This window comes from Galeopterus variegatus, unplaced genomic scaffold (genome assembly GCF_000696425.1).
Source record: "Galeopterus variegatus unplaced genomic scaffold, G_variegatus-3.0.2 Scaffold487, whole genome shotgun sequence".
NCBI lineage: Eukaryota > Metazoa > Chordata > Mammalia > Dermoptera > Cynocephalidae > Galeopterus > Galeopterus variegatus.
The window spans coordinates 490902-513450 of NW_007726598.1; the positions used below are offsets into that span (position 1 = coordinate 490902).

At 44.2% G+C, this 22549-nt stretch overlaps 2 protein-coding genes across 4 annotated transcripts in view; one reads left to right on the forward strand and one right to left on the reverse strand.

Annotated features, from left to right (window-relative positions):
* The first annotated feature begins 13528 nt into the window (after positions 1–13528).
* Positions 13529–20219, forward strand: SRSF9 (serine/arginine-rich splicing factor 9). 2 transcript variants are annotated; one of them, XM_008569360.1, is made up of 5 exons: positions 13564–13865; positions 16176–16336; positions 17857–18029; positions 19720–19868; positions 19997–20219. In XM_008569360.1, the coding sequence occupies exons 1-4, from the start codon at positions 13678–13680 to the stop codon at positions 19861–19863; spliced, it is 666 nt and encodes a 221-aa protein (XP_008567582.1). In that variant the 5' UTR covers positions 13564–13677; the 3' UTR covers positions 19864–19868; positions 19997–20219. The 2 variants fall into 2 exon arrangements, with proteins under 2 accessions (XP_008567581.1, XP_008567582.1); XM_008569359.1 differs by having other exon boundaries at positions 13529–13865; positions 19720–20219.
* A 91-nt stretch (positions 20220–20310) lies between these two features.
* Positions 20311–22549, reverse strand: part of GATC (glutamyl-tRNA(Gln) amidotransferase, subunit C) — an 11979-nt gene continuing 9740 nt past the window's right edge. For both annotated transcript variants that reach the window (XM_008569362.1, XM_008569361.1), the window contains exon 4: positions 20311–21404. In XM_008569362.1, coding sequence (XP_008567584.1) covers positions 21352–21404 — 53 coding nt within the window. In that variant the 3' untranslated portion in view covers positions 20311–21351. The remainder of the gene's footprint in view (positions 21405–22549) is intronic.

Consider the following 22549-nt stretch of genomic DNA (forward strand, 5'->3'; position numbering starts at 1 on the left):
TGAGCGGGAACCGGTCTCCACATGGGATCCGAACCCTCAGCGGGAGCGCCACCGCACTCCCAAGCGGCACACTCTCCAGTGCGCCACCGGGCCGGCCCCTTTTTGTTGTTTTTATTGTTAATTTTATTTTTCTGATTTTTTGTTTTGTTTTGCTTTGTTTAATATTATTGATGTAATATGTTTTTTAAAATGCTTCCCTTAAACAAACAAACAAAACAAGGGCTGGCCAGTTAGCTCATTCAGTGGAGTGTGGTGCTGATGACACCAAGGTCAAAGGTTCAGATCCTGTACCGGCTAGCTGCCAAAAACAAAACAAAACAAACAAAATTCTACCCTTGCCTACACGTTTTCTACTAGCTACCGCTACATCTCAGCTCTCCTCCAAAAGTTGTCTGTACTCATTGTCTCCAATTCATCTCATCCCATACTCTAACCCACTGCACCAAGACAGCTTATCTAGTCACCAGTGACAGTTATGCTGCTAAATACAATTGCTAATTCTCAATGCCCTTCACTCCACACAGTTGGTGTCTTTCTGAAGCTCATTAGGGTCCTTGCTTGCTTCTAGGAGCCCACATTCTCTCAGTTCTCCTTCTATCTCACTGGCTACTTCTCCTCAGTCTCCCCTACTTGTTCCACCTCTTCTCCCTGACCTCTAAAGGAAGGAGTGTCCCAGGCCTTCTATATTAGTCCACTTTTTAAAAAAAATTTTTATTGAATCGAGATTGATTATACATATTTTGGGGGTTCAACATTGATATTTGTTGATCAAATAAATATTACTATCATATATATTGTTACGAATCATAATTATTCTTTATGCCCCTTGTCTAATCTCTGCCCTCCCTCCCTCCCTCCCCCTCTCCCCTCAAATTGCCCTAGATTTCTCTCTCCTTCTGAAAGAATAGTGGTTACTCTGTTGATTTGTTGCCTAGATGATCCATCCAATGCTGAGAGGTGTGATCAGGTCCCCCAATATTATCATAGAGCAGATGCTTCTTTTGTAACACTGAAATGGGCTTTGTGGAGAAAGACATCCTCTTCTTTTATCTCTGTTGGTGACTCTCCTTGTATTAATGCAGCCCAGTGGCTGGCGGACCATCTACATGGTGGTTGTGGTGTCTAGCCGCTTTTGCAGCAGCCATGGTTATTGTGGTGGCTGGGGTGGGCCACCCAGATGGAGGTGATGTTTTTGGCATGCTCCTTTGTGCTGGTGGTGTGCCTGGTTGTGGGGAGTGTCCAGTCCCCAGTTCCATGCCTTGGGTCCCCAGGCGGGCCCCAAGGTGCTGGTGCAGTGTGCCTGGTTGTGGGAGAGGGGTCTGATCCCCAGCTCCACGCCTGGGTCCCTGGGTGGAGCCCCAAGGTCCTGGCGAGTGCCTGGTTGTGGGAGGTAGGTCTGGTCCCTGGCTCCATGCCCTGGGCCCCCAGGCAGGGCCCTGAGATGCTGGCAGTGTGCCTGGTTGTGGGCGGGGGTCCGGTCCCCTTCTGCATGACTGGGGTCCCTGGGTGGGTCCCAAGGCACTGGCACGGTGTGCCTGTTGTGTGAGGGGGGTCTGGTCGTCAGCTCCATACCCTGGGCCCCTGGGCAGGGCCCCGAAGTGCTGGCAGTGTACTTGGTTGTGGGCAGGGGTCCAGTCCCCAGCTGCATCCCTGTAGCAGCCGTGTTCCTGGGTGGGCCCTGAGGCTCTGATGGTATGCTTGGATGTGGGAGTGCGGTCCATCCCTGGCTCCAAGCCTTGTGTTCTCAGGCAGGTCCCAAGGCTCTGGTGGTGTGCCTGGGCCGGAACTAATTTTTTGTCCTTTGCTTACTTCTAAAACGGGGGACCTTCCTGTGGGAACCGGTACTTGAGCTGCGTGGTTGAGCTAAGTTGCTGCTTTGCTGCTGTTTCCCTAGGGAAGGCTTTTTGTGAAGCTCAGGGTTTTTTGGTTTTTTTAAAGATGACTGGTAAGGGGATCTTAACCCTTGACTTGGTGTTGTCAGCACCATGCTCTCCCAAGTAAGCGAACCAGCCATCCCTATGTAGGGATCCAAGCCCTTGGCTTTGGAGTTATCAGCACCACACTCTCCCAAGTGAGCCACAGGCTGGCCCCTGAAGCTCGGGGTTTGATGGTTGACCTTATAGGTACTTCCGGCTCTCCGGGGACCCGTTGCACCTGGGTTGTATAGAAACTTTGATCTGGGCCTGAGTTTTCTCATCAAACTGCACCCCATGCAATTCTGCATTCCCAACCAGTCCCCTTTGAGTTGTCCTGTACTGATTGAGGGGTGGATTGGCTGTCCTTGCTGTGTCCCAGTGTTCTCCCTGTGGGCCTGTCTCCCCTACCACCCATGCTCCAAACACTTCGCATGGGACAGGCCCTGCACCAGTCACTTGTGAAGACTCACCGGCCTCTGAATGGCTCCCCCTTTTCAGCTCTTCTGCCTCCTTGCTCCTGTATGAGTCCACGGGAACCCTATTAGTGGTCTTGCTGTCCTGGGGGCCACCAAGGCCCTCTTCTCCCCTGCCACCTCCAAGTAACTCCATCTGAAGGGCACAGCTGCGGCTTCTGCTGGCTCCTGCTCCATATGCTCAGCAGCTTGAGCCTTAAAGCTGCCTTAAAGCAGCTGCAGCCCAAAATGCTCTGAACAGTTTTTTCTTTCTCTCATCGTGGTTTCTCCTGCCTTCATGAACTCCGTAGGTCTCTCCTCCTCTTCCCCTGAGCTCCAGCGGCCCCAGCTTGGCTGATGTTACATTTTTATAGTTGTAAATTGGTTGATTTGTGGGAGAGAGTGATGTGGGGACCGTCTTTTCTGCCATCTTGACCAGAAGTCATATATTGGGCCACTTCTGTGTTTAAACCCTCTCCCTTGGTATTTTCATGGCTTTAAATACCACCTCTATGCTCATGACTCCCAAATTGTATTTCCATTCCAGACTTCTCCCTTAAATGCCCATCCCATATTTCTAACTCCTACTTGAAATATCTCTGGGATATAAAATCTCCAACCTAATACCTCAAAGCCAGAACTGCCTCAATCCCATGTGTGCTTATCTTGCACTCTTTCTTTCTCACCTCTGTAAACAGAAATTCCATTCTTCCAGGTACTCAGGAAAGAGATTTAGATTTCTTGATTCCTGTTTACCCTTCACACCTTACATCCAATCCATTAGCAAATTTTTTAAGCTCTGTCTTGAAAATATATTTCCAAACTGACTACTTCTCACCACCTCCACTGTTAGAACCCTAATCTAAGCCACCATGATTTTCCACATAGACAATTCTAGTAGCATTTAACAGGTCTTCCTATGCCCACCTTTGCTGTGATACAGACTAGTCTCCACCAAGTAGCCAGAGTGAGGCTTTTAAAAATCAAGTGAAATAAACAAAAGACTCAAGTGAAACAAACAAACAAAAACCCAAGTAATAGTGTGTCTCCCCTACACGAAACACTCAAATCATTCTCAATTCAAGTCCTAAAATGACTGTCCTTTCTCCATTGAATTGCATTTGCACCTTTGTCAAAAATCAGTTGACTGTATTTGTGGGTCTATTGCTGGCCTCTCTATTCTGTTCTATTGATCTATGTGTTTATCCTTTTGCTGATACTACCCTGTCTTCATTACTGTGACTTTATAGTAAATCTTGAAATTGGGTAATGTGAGTCCTCTGACTTTATTCTTCCTTTTCAGAATTGTTTTGGCTATTCTAGTACCTTTGCCTGTCCATGTAAATTTTAGAATCAATTTGTAGACAGTGTCAGGAAGGAAATACTTTATGTCTACCCTAACTTTTAGTCTTTCGGTGACTGCAAATTAAACTGACAAAAGGCAGATTAGCAAGAAAAAATCAAAATTTAATCATGTATTTTTATTAACATCAACATGCAAGTTCACCAGAAAGATCATATATGTGTTTCAAGAGAAGGAATTTTCAGTCCTATCCCCCAACCTCCAGGTGTATTTTTGTGAATATATACATATATATATATATAGTGTGTGTGTGTGTATATATATGTATATATAAATATATATGTATATGTACTTTTTTTTTTTTTTGGTGGCTGACTGGTATGGAGATCCAAACCCTTGACCTTGATATTACAAGGCTGTGCTCTAATCACCTGAGCTAACCAGCCAGCCCTGAAAATTCTTGAATAAGGAGATTTTAAGAGCTTCTGTAGTGATTAACACATTGAAGTGCTGGAAAGGTGGTGGGCCTGGAAAGGACATGGAAGCTGTGCCACCACCACTCCCGTACCTTGCCCTATACATCTCTTTCATTTGGCTGATCCAGAGTTGAATCTTTTATAGTAAACTGGTAAACATACATAAAGTGTTTTCTTGAGATCAGCGAATCATTCTAGTGAATTATTGAACCTGAGAGGGGTTTGTGGGAACCCCTGAATTTGCAGTCAGCCAGGCAGAAATGTGGGTAACTTGGGGACCCCATTTGCAGGTGGCATCTGAAGTAGGGGCAGACTTGTGGGACTGATTCCTTAAACTGGGGTGTCTGCACTAACTCCAGGTAGTTAGTGTCAGAATTGAATTGAGCTGAATTGTTGGACACCCAGTTGATGTCAGAGATTTGGAGAATTGTGGAAAAATTACACGTATTTGGTGTCAGAGAAAAAAACACATGTTGTCAGAAGTGGTGTCAAAGAAAAGACATCAAGGACTTCAATAAATATAAAAATTATGCGCCACAAATTGGAGAAAAGAAATAAGGAACGATGTGAATAAATGGAAAGTGATACCAAGCTTCTGGATGGGAAGGCCAAATATAGCAAAAATGAAAAAGTTTTCCATATGTAAATTTATAGATTTAACACCATTCCAATTAAAATACCAACAGGATGCCACACAGAACTCGATAAAATGATTTTAGAATGTGTTTAGAAAAATCAACAGGCAAAAATACTCGGAGGGAAAAAACAGAGCAATGGGGACAACTAGGCCTTTCAGAGGTACAAACTCAGAGGAAAGTTCTAGATTAGATCACACAGTTTTAGGCACCCTTACTAAGTCAGGGACCTGAAGGCCAAGGAGGGCTTGGCCAGGGAAAGATTGGAGAGGCAGAGGTGGAGAGAGAAACAATATTCCAGGGAGAGAAAGTAGCCAATACAAAAACCTACATGAAGGAAAGCGCAGACTTCCAGACACAGCAGATCCCAATGAAGCTATCAGGAGAGTAGCAGGAGATAAGGAGAAGCTGCTGGTTGCGAATCATGAAAAGCCAAGGTAAGGATGTGGAGATATATGGAGCTCTCTCCAGAGAGTAGACACTGCCTCCTCTGCTGCGTCCCTAGCATCTCGCACAGTGCACACGGGAGACGTTGCACAAATATCTTGGAGATCTATTCATGTCTGCAGATATGGACTTGGTCTTTTTAAAGTCTGCATAGTTTCAGAATTAGAACTGCATATTTCCTGTTTATAAAGCCTCCTTTGGATGCACGCTGACGTTGCCTCCAGTTTTGGGGGGAATCACAGTTATTAATAAATGTCTTAGCATTTTGAATCCAGCTCCCTCTGAGGCCCTTCTTTCTCAGGCCAGGAAGAATCATTAAATTTTTTGCTCAGTCTTATTCTGCTCTCCTTCTGGCTTCCAAACAAGCACCTTTTGCTATTCACAGCTCCCCTTTGGAGACTGAAACCATACTCCCCTCAGGCTCCCCACCCCCACCCCTTCCAGCCTAGGCATCACATCCCCTTTACAATCATCCTATTCAGGGATATACAATAAACATTTGTATGGTAAAGGCAACTCACACTGATTTCCATTGAGCAGCTGAAATACTTAGGACTTACATGTATAAACTAACCCAGCTGGGCTCTGATTTACATTAGGGCATCTCACCATAGGACACTTGTTGCTCTAGACTGAGAAAAAACCACCTCCCACCCCTAATTGTGCTGAACTATTTAGCTTTCCCAAAGCACCAAGCTCTCTTCTGTCCTCCCAGCTTTCTTTGCATGTGCGTTTTCTCTGTCTGGAATGCTTTTCTTCTTCTCTCCTCATTTATCTGCCTTACACTATCTGGTGCTTCAGGTCTCAGTTTAGAAGCCACTCCTTCCAGGAAGTCTTCCCTGAACACCTCCTTATAGCTTGGGTTAAGAGCTGCAGGCACACCCTGTATTTCTTGTAGCACATATCTCACTTTGTTGTAACTGCCTTTTTGTCTGTGAATAGTGTGAAGGCAGAGTTTGGATCTTACTGTTGTATCCCCAGCACCTGGTACCCAGCACCCAGCACCCAGCAGAGCCAGGTGGTTCTGTGGCTCAATAAGTATCAGTTAAATGAATAAACAAATGTTGAGCAGGCAAGGAGTGAGGAAACCATCGAGGTCCCAGATGCCATGTACATAACCCTGGGCTCTTGGAACTGGAGTCAAAGCATACCACGAGGGAAGATAACCTGGTCTTCTGCCAGCACCTTCAAGGACTGTGCCACAAGACAAACCAGCAGCCCGCAAGGATGGAATAACAAAAGAAATTGGTCCCCAGCTGCTTAGCTCCAGAGAATGTTTGTCAATGTGACATTCACAGAAGCCTGCATATGTGCTGGCTGAAGGGGAGAGCCAGCCTCAGCCAGACAGAAGGAAATCCAGCCACTGTGCATGTGTTAGTGCTGGGGAATGTGTGGCCTAGAAGCTTCTTGGCTGTCAGTTAATTTTCTTTTCTACTTTTTAAAAATCTCCAGATATTTCCCATATCTTTTACCTTTAAGGAATGTGTTTGCCTTGGAGGTGCCATTACCAAATTATGCTGACACAATTTATTAAAAATCTGCTTAGTACAAAATTGATTTGGGTCCAAAAATTTAGGATTCTGTTAAATAAATATATCCTTTGCTGCATAAAACAAACAAAACATTCTTAGTACTGTTATTAATCTCTTCATGCCACTTCTACCCTTTGCTTGTGTTTCGGATTTACTTGGACATAAAGTAAGTTTACAAGGTACGTTACAGTGGAAAACATTTAGGGAAAAGTTCTGAGTTAAGGGTAAGGAACCTGGGCCTTAGGAAATAAAATTTGATGAAATTGATGAGTCCGTTTGCCATTTAGTACCTCTTTTCCACTTCCCTGGAGCTAGAGTAACTCTTCTTTATGTACTTCTTAATAAAATTAACAGGTGTTTATTAAGCACCTACTGTGTGCCAACACAGTAGGACTATAAGGAGAAGTGATTGGTCCCAGTGCTTCTTAATCTATTTTGAGGAAGATGGGGGAATGACTTACAGACCTTTGAGAATAATGAACTCCTACACTGTCTTATATGGTAGCCATCAGCCACATGAGGCTATTAAAATGAATTATAATCAAGTATAATTAAAAATTCTGTTTCTCAGTTGCAGTAGTGACATTTTAAGTGCTTAATAGCCACATGTAGCTAATGGCTACCACATAGAACTGAGATATAGAACGTTTCCATCATTGTAGAAAGTTCTATTGTACAGTGCTGCATGGATATTCTCCTGAGAATAAAAAGAGTTTTCTACTCATGTACATTATTTTGCATACAACTGTTACAACTTTTCAGGGTCAGGGTCCGGGAGGTGGAGGTTAGGAGAATGGGGAGGCAGTGATTCACTAATCCCTGAAGCCCATAGATCCAAGCAAAAGGAACCCTGATATGAAAAACTATTAGAGGACTCCATCTCAGCATATAACAAGTTAGCAAAAATAAAACAACCAAGCTGCTACAAAATCAATGTGCTCTTTGCTTTAAATAACCTCATATCAAACCAGGCCCTTGTGTTCCCACCTGTTTGGCCACATTCAAAGAAGCATCAGTTTCATTATCCAAACATAGTTGAAAAACAATGTTAAAGATTTTCTGCAGTCCGTTAATAAAGCACCAAAGGTGAATTATATTCACAACAAATTGCAAATCTTCTTGAATTATCTTCCCCAGTTTTGTCTTCTCATCCTCCCACGCTTGGCACTTGCTTTCCTAAGGCTCTCTGCTCCCCCATTCCAAATTCTGTCCAAACCTCCTAGTTTTGTTGCTGTTTTCTCCCCTTCTGCTGCATGGCTCAGTTCTTTATTATGTAGCTCTCCAGAACATATTTTACCCTGTCATACAAATATAGTGGCAAAGAATGATAGAAAGAAAGCTCCCAGCACCAGTGTCAAGGGTTTGGATCCCCTTACCAGTCAGCCACACACACACAAAATAACTTTTTAGGGCTGGGCTGTTAGCTCCGGTTAGAGCATAGTGTTATAACACCAACGTCAAGGGTTCAGCTCCCAGGGTGCTGTGACCAGGAGCACATTCCACAATGACCCAGCCCACAGCTCTCCCTGCCAGCCCGGACCAGTTTCTCTGGGATGACTCATTTTCCCACTGATGGTCTACTCCCCCATCACTTCCTCTTCTGCCCACTGCTACCAAGGGCCAGGGGCTGGGAGAAGTTCATGACTGTGCCTGACAAAGAAAACATTTTGCTGGGATGCCAGAGGGTAATTATGTCACAGGGAAAGGGAGAAAACCAGATGAGCAGGTTCCATAATGTTTTATCCCCAATGTTAATTGTTTTTGTTCGTTTGTTTTGTTTTGTTTTGTTTTTTAATTGGGCACTGCCCTACTCTCTGGTTGAGAGTAAATGTCTTGCTGTGGGAAGTGCATTAACTCTGAACAGTCTGCTAAAGTCAAAGTCTTCTTTTCAATCTGAGGACAAGCCCTTTGGTGCCTTTCTTATCATCGTATTAGGAATGATGACTATTTATTGAGCTTTTATATATTTTAAGTGAAAGCTTCTCCCTGTAGGAAGGGCAGTCCTGTTCCAAGTATCTGAGGACTCCAAGCCCATCCATTAGGTCACGAACCTCATATTCATCTTTCAATGGAAAGAGCACATAGAACCTAGGGCCATTTCCCCATACGTCTTATCCTTTCTTCTTATGTCCTCCACAGGCATCTGAACCCATCCTCGTCCTTCCCCTGCAGATCATTCCTCCCTCTACAGATTGGTTCCTTCTTTATTTCCCATCTTAGAATGCTACCACTGCGCAACCAGTTCTCCAAGCCAGGAACCTGGGAATCAATCTGGACTCCTCCTTCCTCAGCCCCCAATTCAATCCATCTCCAAGTCCTGTGATTTCCTCTCTTGGGATCTGTCATCTTAGTATCTCCATCTCCATAACTTTACATCAGGCTATGGGCATCTCTTGCTCGGACGACTGCAGTGATCTTCCAGCTGTCTCCCTGCACCCACTCTCATGCCTTCCACTCCACCCTGTTACTTTCCCATGTAACCTCCTAGTCAATCGGCCGTTTCTTACCCTATACTCACGTTTAGCCTAAAGAACAATAAGAATCCAGCTCCAAAATCATTCATGGATAATGTAGATTTTTAATGAAAGGATTTTCATTAAAATAAAGGATTTTTAATGAAAGGATCAAATCACAGGAGGGGACTTACACAATACTTACACAGTGATACTTCCTATACTGTCCCATAGTTATCTCTTCCCTTTTCCCATAATGGCACCTGCTGCCACATCTCTCCCTCACTCCATTTCCTTCTGCTATTATTCTGCAGCTGCTCTCTAGTCACATTACTTCTCAGTCTTCTCCCCTACTCCATTTCTACACTCCCCTCAGCTGCCATTCCCTACTGAGAGGGTCTCATCTTATCATAACTCCTTAAAACCCTTCAATTGCTACTCATTGCCTTCAGTTGAATCCAAATTCCACACACGGTCTACTAGGCATAGTAAGCCCACGCCCCAGCTACTTCTCCCTCCTCTTCCCCACTTGAACTCCTTGCCCCAGTCACAGTGTATGGCAGTGGGGATCTGTCCTTCTCTACCTACTTTCTTCTGTCTGGATGTTTGGTCATGACATTGAAATGACCCTCCCTTCTTCCCCCTGGTTAACTCCTACTAGTCCTTCAGGACCCAACCTAAACATGTCCTCCCAGAAGCCTTCCTTAGAATCTCTAGACTGTGGTACATGGCCCTCAAATGTGGTCTCAATCGGCTTACCCTTATTGCAACTGTACTTTACATGACTATTTGAATGGCAATTTGTATATACAACCTGAGGACAGAGTTGTATTACTGCATGCCCTGGGACTCGTACAGGGCCTAAATTATAGTATACATTCATGATGTCTAATAACTAGATGAACAAAAGCTCAAAAGCACCTTTGGCCTTAGCAGAGAAAACAGCCTATGGACCACTTGAGTGTGAAATAATAATTTGGGCCTCATTTTGTTCTAACCTGGTAATGTCAGTACTTGGGCTCACAGGAACAAAATCCACCTTTAGAATTCCATAAATGATCACAAATGCCATCTAATGATTTATCTGTGCTCCTTCTGATCCAGCAAGACTGTCCTTGCCATGTCCCCATATCTGGGCACATTTTCTAGGCTGGGTAACTAAAGCCCTTTGGAGATTGGACGCTGCAAGACTTTGTGCAATACAAGCTGAATCAATATTGCAAGCAGTCTTCCACCTAGAGTCCTAATAGGTCACTTAGCTGACTGTACTTCTCCCTTCCTAAGAGACTGCCCAATTGTCTCCAACAGCACTTTTTTTTTTTTTTTTTTTTTTTTTTTTTTGTCTTTCTAGGCAACAATCACATAGGAGTGGTAGGGCTTAGAAAGAATGGTATTAACACACCTAAACACACCCCCCAAAATGAGGAGGCATCTGGACTTTAGAATGCCTTAAGGGTATGTAAGCTCTTATAAGGCTGCATTCTTAGACTCAAGATGGTAATGTGGCCAGGGCTCTTTACTGCTTGCCTTTTGAAGCCCAGCAGAGAACAGCAAGAAGCATTACATAATCTAGAATACAACAAACAGTTCTCATTGTTTTATTTTAGATATCATTTATTGTGTTTTATTTCAATTATAAAAGTAGATGTGGCCAGGGCTCTTTACTGCTTGCCTTTTGAAGCCCAGCAGAGAACAGCAAGAAGCATTACATAATCTAGAATACAACAGACAGTTCTCATTGTTTTATTTTAGATATCATTTATTGTGTTTTATTTCAATTATAAAAGTAGAGCATGCTAATTACATACAATTTGATAAATACAGAAAAGCATAAATAAAAATATACAAATCATTGCCATCAAAAGATATCCCCACAAACATTTGAAGGGTTATTTTCTTCTATGATTTTTTGTTATAAGAAGTGAATATACGGGGCCCGGCCAGTGGCTCACTCGGGAGAGTGCGGTGCTCATAACACCAAGGCCACGGGTTCGGATCCTATATAGGGATGGCCGGTTAGCTCACTGGCTGAGTGTGGTGCTGACAACACCAAGCCAAGGGTTAAGATCCCCTTACCAGTCATCTTAAAAAAAAAAAAAAAAAAAAAAAAGTGAATATACTATATATACAAATATATATCTATGCATGCATATATATATTCTCTTGTACAGAACTGGGATAATACTGTATAAAATTTTGTTTCCTTTTTAATTTTTTTCAGAATATAGAAATGAAACACAGTTGCAGTAAAAATCTTCAACTCCACAGAAATGTAAGATATCTTAAATTAAAGTTCCCACGACTGCATTCTTTAAACACAACTGCGATCTGTTTAATAGATCCCTTCAGAATATATACTTTTATGTGTATATATTAAACGCTATTTTTAATTCACTTTAATTATAACTAAATTACTGTGACCTTAATATCCTTAATATCATATTAAAAACATGACTTAAGGGCCGGCCCGGTGGCGCACTGGATAGTGCGCCGCTTGGGAAGCGCGGCGGCGCTCCCGCCCGAGGGTTCGGATCCCACATGCAGACCGGTTCCCGCTCACTGGCTGAGCGAGGCGCGGGGGCAACACCGAGGGTTGCGATCCCGTTGCCGGTCCCCAGTCCGGTGTGGGGGCAACACTGAGGGTTGCGATCCGTTGCCGGACACGGAAAAAGACAAAAGACAAAAAAAAAAAACATGACTTAATAATTGTGTAACATTCAATGTTATTAATGTGTTGAACCACTGCCTTATTATCAGTTCTTTTTAATTGCACGGAATGCAATGATGAACAAACACATAATTTATTGTGAAGATTTCTTGCTTATTTTTCTCTTTTCCTGCTTATTTCTTTAATGATAAAATCCCACAAGGAGAATTATAAAATCAAAGGGTATATCTATAGTATGAGGGCCTGACGTATATTATTAACTTGACTTCCGAAAAAGGTTATACATTCAGTTGTTATATGTGACTACCTAATTTTCTGTTTATTTGTTTTGATTTTAAAAGGCTCAGAGGTGGATAACAAGAAATAACTACATTCTGATTAAATGTTTGGTTTTATTCCTTTGGTATTGTTAGGATTAGTGGAGTTGTTTATAACAAGTTTCATTTCCCCCAACATTTTATTATAAAAAATTTCAGACATAAAGAATGGTACAGCGAATACTCATGCACCTACAGCCTGGAGTCTACATTAACATTCTGCTATATTTGCTTTATCATATATCCATCCATCCATCAATGCATGGTTTCACTTTTAATGTGAAAAATCTTCTTTCGATTAAGATTCTTCAGATGCAAGGCTCACTGTTGTAACGTCTCTGGGTTCAATGCTCTGCACTATGGGATGTGAATGTGGGAAAGTGTCAAGGTGGGAGTCTATCTGAGCTCCTAAAGGACGTAGCACATAGGATGGGGGCATGGCTCTGGGTTCCCATCCTGACCCAACTCTGAGACCTCAGTTTTCTCCCCTATAATATGGAGATCCCTCTTCCTGAGTGAGAATCAAAAGCACAAATCGCCGCATGTATTCTATAGTGATAGTCCTGATAGTTACTATGAGTTTTTTACTTCCCTGTCTCCTATAAACTCCAAGCTACGGAGCCCATCTCAGGCTTACACTATCAGTTCTAAGCAACTGTAAAATGGGGACAAGGTGGCCCAGAGGCCTACTGACCTGAGGCTGAGGGCCGCGACAGCCCAGCCGTTGGGGACTTATCCGGGCCGCTGCGGGGTCAGCCTGCGGCCCGCGCCTGATTCCTTCTCTCTAGCGCCCCACACGCCGAGTGACAGACGCAGGACAAGCCCTGGGCGCTACCCGCGTCATCTCAGTTGAGTGCTCACAAAAGTCTGTGAGGTAGGCGGCGCTAGAGGGAGAAACGAGGCTAAGGGAGCCCAAGTCACTTGCCCAAGGCCAGGCTGCCGGCGATTGAATCCAAATAGCCCGACACTACGTTCCCACTTCCACCACGGGAGGGCCAGCCTGCACCTACAGGCGGCGCCGGCCTGTGCGCACGCGCAGTCGTCGCAGGCGCGTCCCCTTTAAGATGATTCCTTTAGCCTCCTCCGACCCTCTCGCTTCCGCTCCGCGTTCCCACAATGCAGTGCGGCTGAGCGCCTCCAAGTCCGCGGGGACGCTGTGGGGGAACCCGGGTGAGGGCCAGGCTGCCGGCGATTGAATCCAAATAGCCCGACACTACGTTCCCACTTCCACCACGGGAGGGCCAGCCTGCACCTACAGGCGGCGCCGGCCTGTGCGCACGCGCAGTCGTCGCAGGCGCGTCCCCTTTAAGATGATTCCTTTAGCCTCCTCCGACCCTCTCGCTTCCGCTCCGCGTTCCCACAATGCAGTGCGGCTGAGCGCCTCCAAGTCCGCGGGGACGCTGTAGGGGAACCCGGGTGAGGAGGCGTCGGCGGCGGCGACGTGGGCTGCGGCGGGCCCGCGGCGTCGGGCGGGGCGGATGTCGGGCTGGGCGGACGAGCGCGGCGGCGAGGGCGACGGTCGCATCTACGTGGGGAACCTTCCGACCGACGTGCGCGAGAAGGACCTGGAGGACCTGTTCTACAAGTACGGCCGCATTCGCGAGATCGAGCTCAAGAACCGGCACGGCCTCGTGCCCTTCGCCTTCGTGCGCTTCGAAGACCCCCGGTGAGGTCCCTGTTCGCCTTCCAGCCCGCTGGGCCCAAGGCCCCCCCATTCCCTCCGCTTTCCTCCCCTGCTCACAAGGGGCCTCCCCTCCCCCTCAGCGCAGACCCCCAGGGCGCCCCCGGGTGGAGGGTGAGGCCGCCTCTTCCCGCCGGCTCGGTCTCCTTTGCTCCGTCGTCACTTCCTTTATTACTATTACTAGTTTTTACTTAGAAACACAAAAGCGGGGCCTTTTGAGGGCCCAAGCCCGCCCAAACGGGGCCTCAAGGATGGTACAAATTAGCACTTCTCCCCCTCGCGGCTGGGGAAGCATACTAAGGGGAGCGGCCCCAGGCTTGGAAGCCCCGGGCCCCTGAACCAGCCCTGGAGAGGACTCCGCGAAGAGCAGAAGTCGCCAGGCGCCCCCTCCGCCCACTCCTCCCCCGGCAAGAACTCTCCGTGAGGGGGAACAAACTGCGGGGATCTGGATACCTTTGGAGTAGAGGGGTCTCTGTGATGGAACAGATCTCTGTCGGCGCGTGCCCTTCCCCATAAGGCCAGGGCCTGGTTCTTAATAAAAGGATGAAGGATTTGGGAAAACTTCTAAAACAGCCTGAGCGGGGTCCGTGATTTCACTCCCCTCCGTTCATGAGGGAGGCTCCATCATATGCTAAAGGTCCCAGGGATTGGAAACTGTAGATCTCTAAATCGGCTCAAAGGGGTCTTTGTGATTTTGCAAATATTGTCGGCCCTCAGGCCGGAAAAGGCCCAGGAACTTTCAAAACTGGAATAGGTTGTTGTTAGAAGCCATTGCACTGTACTGGTCACTCCACTCGGGCTAAATAGGAGCCCACTCTGTTTTCTTACTATCATCTGCTCCTAGTGGGCCTCATTGCAAGGAATGACTGTATGGTGTCTTACCTACCTAGGGTGGAGGTATTGATTGGTCTAGGAGAGCATCTAAGGACCGGGAGTCAGGAAGCACCTTGCGGTTTTGATGGCGGACAACTCTGATAGCTCATTCCTCCTGTCCTGACATTTACCTCAAAAATGGAACTAGGAATTTTTACACCTTAACAGAAGGCCACGCCTCAATTATTTAGCAACAATGCCATTATTTAGCATTTGCCACAATCTATGAAGAAAGTACTGTTAACTACAGTTTCCAGATGAGGATATTGAGGATTTAGAGTTGATAAAGGGATCAAGGTAGGATTTGAACCCTCTGTTCTGCCCTTAGAATAAAAACTTACTATATAATATGCTGCACTGTCATCTCTTCTCTCATTTCTTTCATAATGTAGAAGCTATCTTTTGATATTACTAGATTTTGAAGTTTCAGGCAAAGCTCTGTGCATATAGTATCTTATTTAATTCTTAAAATAACCCTGCAAGGGTTACTACTCACATAGAGATGTAAAAACTTGATTAAACGCTTACCGACAGCTACTTACTAGTAAGTAGGAGATTGAATTCAGGTCAGTTTGTATTCAAAGACTACTCTTGAACCCCTAGTAGCTCCTCCTTTTCCATACTGCATTATAAATATAGTCAGGGTTGCACTCGATGTAGTCCTTGTTGCTTTTAGTTTTACAATCTTGATAAACAATTATGTGCCTGTGACACTGACCAGGGCCATCATTAGCACATCTTCAGCTCTGCTTGTCCACCCAAGCTGAGAGGCCATCCTTTCCCCCATCCAATACTGGAGAATCAACTTGGCATTCTTAATTCTGTTAGAGCCCTAGGAAAGAATTAAAGTAACTTTATTGAATATTTACCTCTTTTGGTAAAATTGTACCCAAAAAGTAGTTTGGTAATTTAGTTCTCCAAACCATGCTGAAAGATACACTTGCAAGAGGTCTATATTCATCACAAAATACTTAATTTGCTTTGTCTTTTGAGCCTTCTTTTTAAATGAGTTTTTCTTTCTGTAGACTTGATGGCACTAGGCCTTGTGGAATAATATTAAGGGACTTGTATATGGTATGCCTTTTGAGAAACTGCTCACCAAGTTTAGAGAAACACTGGCTTATCAGCACAATCATCTGTCAGCAATTTATTCTTTTTTCTCTGAATTAACCCTCTTGTAAGTAATCTGTTTACCCATTCATTATCATTTCATACCTACAAAAACCCTGTGTGACAGTTCTAAACTTTAATTCAAGTATCATTTGGCTTATAGAAAGGTCTTTAAGCCTTGAAGTGCATCAAGATCCTGTGTTTTTGTTTTTTTGTCACTCTGGGTTTCCCTTTTATACCTATTACTCATGCCTCTCACTAGGAAGTTTCTCAGCCTCCTGTGCAGCACAAACTCCAAACATTTCTTTGCAGAGATGCTGAGGATGCAATTTATGGAAGGAATGGTTATGATTATGGCCAGTGTCGGCTTCGTGTGGAGTTCCCCAGGACTTACGGAGGTCGGGGTGGGTGGCCCCGTGGTGGAAGGAATGGACCTCCAACAAGAAGATCTGATTTCCGAGTTCTTGTTTCAGGTATGTTCCTTTCAAACTGGATGAGATGATACATGTAAAATTCTTTGCACAGAGTCTGGCTTCCAAGAAATGATAGCTGTTGTTCTTCAGTGCATGGGACGTGTGGGCTTTCTTTTCAGTAGCCTGAGCACAGTGACAGTCTGAAACCCTGTCTTGCCAGTGAGTTGGTGATCCTGCAAATAAAGTTGCACTGGTAGCGTGGAGTTGAGAAAACATAAACATGTTTCCTATAAAGGAGGTTCTAGCGGTGAGAAGGGAAGATGATGGCAAAACCCCTTGAGCTGGAATTCTAAAGATGTTTTCTTTTGGAATGTACCTTGGTATCAGACTTGCAAGAAAGGCATTCCAGGAGCCAGATTTGAACAACTTACACAGACTTGGATTCTGAAAAAGGCCAGATTTTGTGGTGGTTTGGGAATTACATTTTTAGAAAACCAAAAACCCCACATCTTGGAGTCTTGGGGGTTGTATTGGAAAGTATAGAACATTTCTGTCTAGTATTAACAAGTGATGAAATGCTAAGCTCAGAGGTTTACGTATCTTCAAAATATTAACACACTGGTAAAGACCTGAGGCCTTCTGCAAGTTGCAGGGGAATTTTAGGGCCCTAGTGGAATGAAATGAATTAAAGAGTCTGGTACCTTTTTAAGATGTGAATGTTACACAATCACAGCAGACTCCCATGTGCTTAAGAGTGATACTCTCAGTATCTGCCTATCTTGTGTCCCTTTGTAATTTTTTAACCCTAGAACTCTATTCCCTCCTTCAGGATGTCATACATTATCTTTTTTTCTCTCCATGCTGCTCTGAAATCCTGCTTAGAAAACTATTAGGAAATGGCTGCAGTCCTGAGCTGTGAGCGGTAAACACAGCCTTTGAGAGCAGGAGCACATTTCCCTTTCATGACATCAGGTAGGGTTGTATGACTCCTGACTAGTTTTAGCGTCTGAGTCTTAACCTTTCCCCCCACTATATTGAAGAATGTTGGTGATCTCTTAAGAGGTACTTTGTTTAGTTTGTCAGTCACACCTACAAGAAAACAAACTCTTTAGATTTTTGTTGTTGTGTTGTTACCTTCAGCTACACTTTGGTTATTTCATTGGCTGGTTTCAAAATTCCCATGTCCTGGGAAACCCAGTCAGGTAAGATATAATTGGTACTGATAAATTTCATAATGGAAAAAATTAGAACTCAAAGTCTTGGGAGTTTGGCATGGATTATGAAGGACAAAGAAAGGCTGTGAATTCTGAGAGATACTACTAATCTTATAATAGACTTCATGCTCTGTTGGAAAGGCTTGGTCTCTGGAAGATTAGCCTAGGACCAGCTTCTGAAAATGGTTTATCACTCATATATCATGCTTTTCTTTGGTTTCATGTCCTTTATCGAGATTTGTGATTTAGGGACCCTCAGGATTTAAGTTACTTACAAAGAAGGGACCATAGGTATTGCTGGCTCTTAATAGGGCAGGTAACATTGCTGAAGGATGATGTGGGCTCTTTTATGTTCTCTGTGCCTAGGACTTCCTCCATCAGGCAGCTGGCAGGACCTGAAGGATCACATGCGAGAAGCTGGGGACGTCTGTTATGCAGATGTGCAGAAGGATGGAATGGGGATGGTTGAGTATCTCAGAAAAGAAGACATGGAATATGCCCTGCGTAAACTGGATGACACCAAATTTTGCTCTCATGAGGTGGGTCCCTAACTTATGTTGAGGAGCTATACCCAGGTCACTGCACTCAAGCCTGACCTAACAGAAGTAGTAAAAGGCCATGCACTTGCCATGTGGTGACCTCATAGTACCATTAAAAATCTATCTTAAGTGGACAAAGCCAAGGAATTTGCCATGCCTAAGCCCTGCAGCAAGAGCATTCATAGTATTTTTATTTTTATTTTTTTAAAAAGATGACCGGTAAGGGGATCTTAACCCTCGACTTGGTGTTGTCAGCACCACGCTCACCCAGTGAGCGAACCGGCCATCCCTATATGGGATCCGAACCCGTGGCCTTGGTGTTATCAGCACCGCACTCTACCGAGTGAGCCACAGGCCGGCCCTCATAGTATTTTTAACCTGGAGAGAATACTAGTGCAGCCTGTCATCATGTGGTGAGCTATTCTGTGATACAACCCCATTCACAACTGTCTTAAATGGCATTGCCCCTCAGTAACCTAACTATTATGGCTTCCCCTCCTCTAGATCTAGTCTGGGCTCTACAGGTCAACTTCATTATCTCAGCCCTTGTGGGTATGCTGTCAGGGCTGAGTTGTCATTTCACTTTTCCTTTCCCAAGGTAGTGCAGGATCCTCTGAAACCTGAGACAACTTAACATCTTATGGTTGATGAGGACTTAGTTCTTGATGTCCTTCCTTTTAGGAAGGCAGCTGCTGCTTTGGATTCAAGTGGTAACTGTCCCTTTGGTACCATTGAGACCAGGTACCAGGCCACCAATTGGACATTGTTTTTTTCTGGTTATTCCGTCCTGACTTGGTATGGGGTTGAGGAATGTCTGGAGGACACAGATCTCTGGGCTCATTTCTTTTTCTGAGGATTCATACAATTCCCTGGTTTTATGGCTTGGAGGCTGGTCCTTGCATGGCTTAACAATGCTTTTGCTCAGACTGTCCTCTAGGACTTGAATTTGGAGAAGAAAGAGCAGTACTTGGTCCTCAGTTACACTGCAAAGCAGGGACGCAGTAACAATAATTCAATTACTTTCACTTAAGGTGAAAAAGTATCTGGATTCTTTCACGTTAGCATCTTTGGATCTTCTGAGAATGCTGGCTGAGGGCAGGCCTGGAGACAGTCAGCCTGGACATGATTCCTCTGCTGCTTATTAATTTCTTAGTTGAGCTACTCTCTGAACTCAGATTACTTCATATGCAAAATGGTCACATAATAGCACCATCACAAGACTTGTCAGGAAGCTAAGCTATGAGCATTACTAGAACATCCAGGTCCTGACATCTCGAATGTGGTGAATACAGCCTGGCTCCTTCCATAAATGCCCATCCAAAGATGCATATATGAGGTGATGGGATTTAGCTATATGACCTCTGAGATCCTTTCCAGTTCTTAGATTCTGGAGGCCAGTGGCAGTAATTCAGATGTTATTAGTAACAGCTAATATTTGAATGATTATTGACATATCAAGTTGCCATTTATTATTTGTGTCACCTTGGGCAAATGATACAACTTAAGTATTAATTTTCTTCATTCTTGAGATGGGATAGAAAAAGTATACCTCATAACATGTTTAATGAGATAACATTGTGCCAGGCACATAGTAAGTGCTCAGTACTTAACTATTATTAAGTAGCCAAGTTAGGTGTTGATTTGCTTATTCTGCCTCTTAGTTTTTTCCTTTACTCTTTTTGAATTTTAGGGTGAAACTTCCTACATCCGAGTTTATCCTGAGAGAAGCACCAGCTATGGCTACTCACGGTCTCGGTCTGGGTCAAGGGGCCGTGACTCTCCATACCAAAGCAGGGGTTCCCCACACTACTTCTCTCCTTTCAGGCCCTACTGAGACAGGTGATTGGGAATTTTTTTCTTTATTTTTTAGGTGAACTGAGCTGCTTCGTGCTCAGAATCTACATTCCAGATTGAAGATTTAGTGTCTTAGGCAATTTTTTTAATTTTTTTTTTTTTTTTTTTTAAAGGAAAACTACATAATTTCTACCAGGGCCATATTGGCAGCGAAACATTTTAAACTGCAGAAATTGTGGTTTTGGTTCAGAAACAAGTTGTATATTTTTCACCCCTGATTATGGGAAAAAAAAAAAATCAGTGCTGTGTCTGTGGGTTGCTCTGCTATGGAGATCAGCAGTTACTGTGACTGAGTCGGCCCATTCTGTTTAGAAATATATTTTAAACGTTTAGTAATTGACATGTGTGGTTGTCCTTGATTAAGTTCATAGATTTCACCAAACAAAAACAACAACACTGAGTTGTAGTAGTAACTAGTAGTACCCAATTGGTAAAAAGCAGGAGTGGATAACTTTATTTGGGGATAAAGATAATAATCTGGTGTTGGTTTGAGAACTTCATTCCTGGGGGCAGGTTCAGGGTTCTCTTTTAATTCAAGACCAAGCTTGTAAATTAAGCTGCCTTAAAGAAAAAGGGAGCATTGCAGATAAAGGAAGGAATGGGAAGAATAAAACCAGACTTTTAAAAATGAGCATCAGCATAAAGATCATTGGGAAATTCTTAGCCAATACCAACTTTGGCAATTTGGTTAGGAAAGAACCTCTCTACTGTTTGATTCTATCACTTTTACCCCTAAATTGGTCAGTCTTATTTATCCTTGGTATCTCAGGTTTAAACCCAAAAAACCCACGATCTTGGATTCATCTCAATTCAGTAATCACCTTAGGAGTGAAGAGGGCTACTTCATCCCATGCCCAAGGCTATTCTTGTAATAGAAACTATACATGTGGCTAGTATCCCTTTTGCATTTAAGCACTTTGTGGGATGGCAGATGGTTCTAAATTAGGAATTCCCAAGCTGTAGTCTACTTTGAATTCTTCAAACCTTAGCAGAAAGTTAGCCCTCTGCTTGGAACAAATTCAAGTATGTTTGTTAAAGATAGGGCTGCTTAAGTCGATGGAAACAGCAACTAAAAATGACAACTCAGGTTGTCACAAAGTGATCAGATACTCTGTCTACCAGTTACATAAATTTAAAAAAAATCACTTATGCAGTTGGGTAGACAGTCTTTTTGAGGGGAGATAATGTCTTCCATACTGAACAGTCCTGTAAGTGAATACTTGATCCATTTCCTTGCAAGCTGAGTTTTACTCTTTCCTTTTACTTCTATTAGCTTCAGGAATTCATTTCCTTGTTTTGGCTAGATCTTTCCCATTCTATCTTCATAAGAGTCAGTTACGAAGAAATACTTAAGCATCAGTTTTTTTCAGGTGACTGGAGGAAGTGGGAACGTTACTGTCCCCAGTAACAAAATACTATCATCACACTTTCTTGTGTTCACAGGGTACCTTCTTCCCAGAATAGCTACTCAGCTGTGTGGGAAGGGCTCTTGTTCATCCAGCTTTGGCAAAGAGATATTACCTGTTTAAAAACAATAACAAAAAAGAACGTTATAGCTGAACCTGCTGCCCAACTGGCTCTACTGAGCTAATTGATCACTTGGTTTGTCATGGAAAATAAGCAATGGACATAAGTACGGCTACTAATCCTGTTTTTCTGAGTATCTGAAAGAGTCACTGTTATATTTGAAGCCAAAGGTAATGCACACTTTTCAATGTGGAGTAGAGAGAGACAGGTTAATTAGCCATTTATATGCAGATAGGAGTGGAAGGAAAAACTATGACTTTGAACTCAGTTTGTCCCAAGAAGCAAAGTCTGAAGCAAGGTTTTATTTGGAAGGTAGCATATATGGTCAATAGATCCATCTGAAGCAGTGACAACTATTCAGGGTCTGAGATGCAGAGATCATAAAATCTAACTTCCCTCCACAGTTTACTGAGGTGGTTTAGTGAATCAGACGCATGTTTTAAGAGTTTAGCTCACGTTTAGCTCACAAGTTTTCTAGCTTTCCTTCCCATCCTTGCTTCAACCAGAGCTTTCATTTAACTGGTTAATCTTGATCAAATAGGTAACCCCTGAGCTGACCAAGGCTGATATTTTATATGGAGGCTGCTCAGAATGGTTCTCCCCCGAAGAGACATCCTAAGCTGGAAGTTGGCACTTGGAAAGCAGTCTACCTGAGTACTTTGGCTAGTCCCATTCCCAAGTGCCCAGAGGGGCGCAGCAGCTCTGAGTACTCACCCAAATGCAGTCAACCTACCTAAGGGATTTTACTGTTGGCTCAGAGTTATCTTAAAGCTTCCATTTAAAATGTTTACAGTGGGGCCGGCCCGGTGGCGCACTGCTACAGTGCGCCGCCTGGGAGCGCAGCAGCACTCCCGCCGAGGGTTCGGATCCCACATACAGACTGGCCGCTCACTGGCTGAGTGAGGCGCCAGGCGCGACACCGAGGGTTGCGATCCCGTTGCCGGTCCCGGTCCGGTACGGGCGCGACACTGAGGGTTGCGATCCGTTGCCAGTCACGAAAAAAGACAAAAAGGAAAAAAAAAATGTTTACAATGGGGCCGGCCCAGTGGCGCACTGGATAAGTGCGCCGCTTGGGAAGCGCGGCGGCGCTCCTGCCCGAGGGTTCGGATCCCACATACAGACCGGTTCCCGCTCACTGG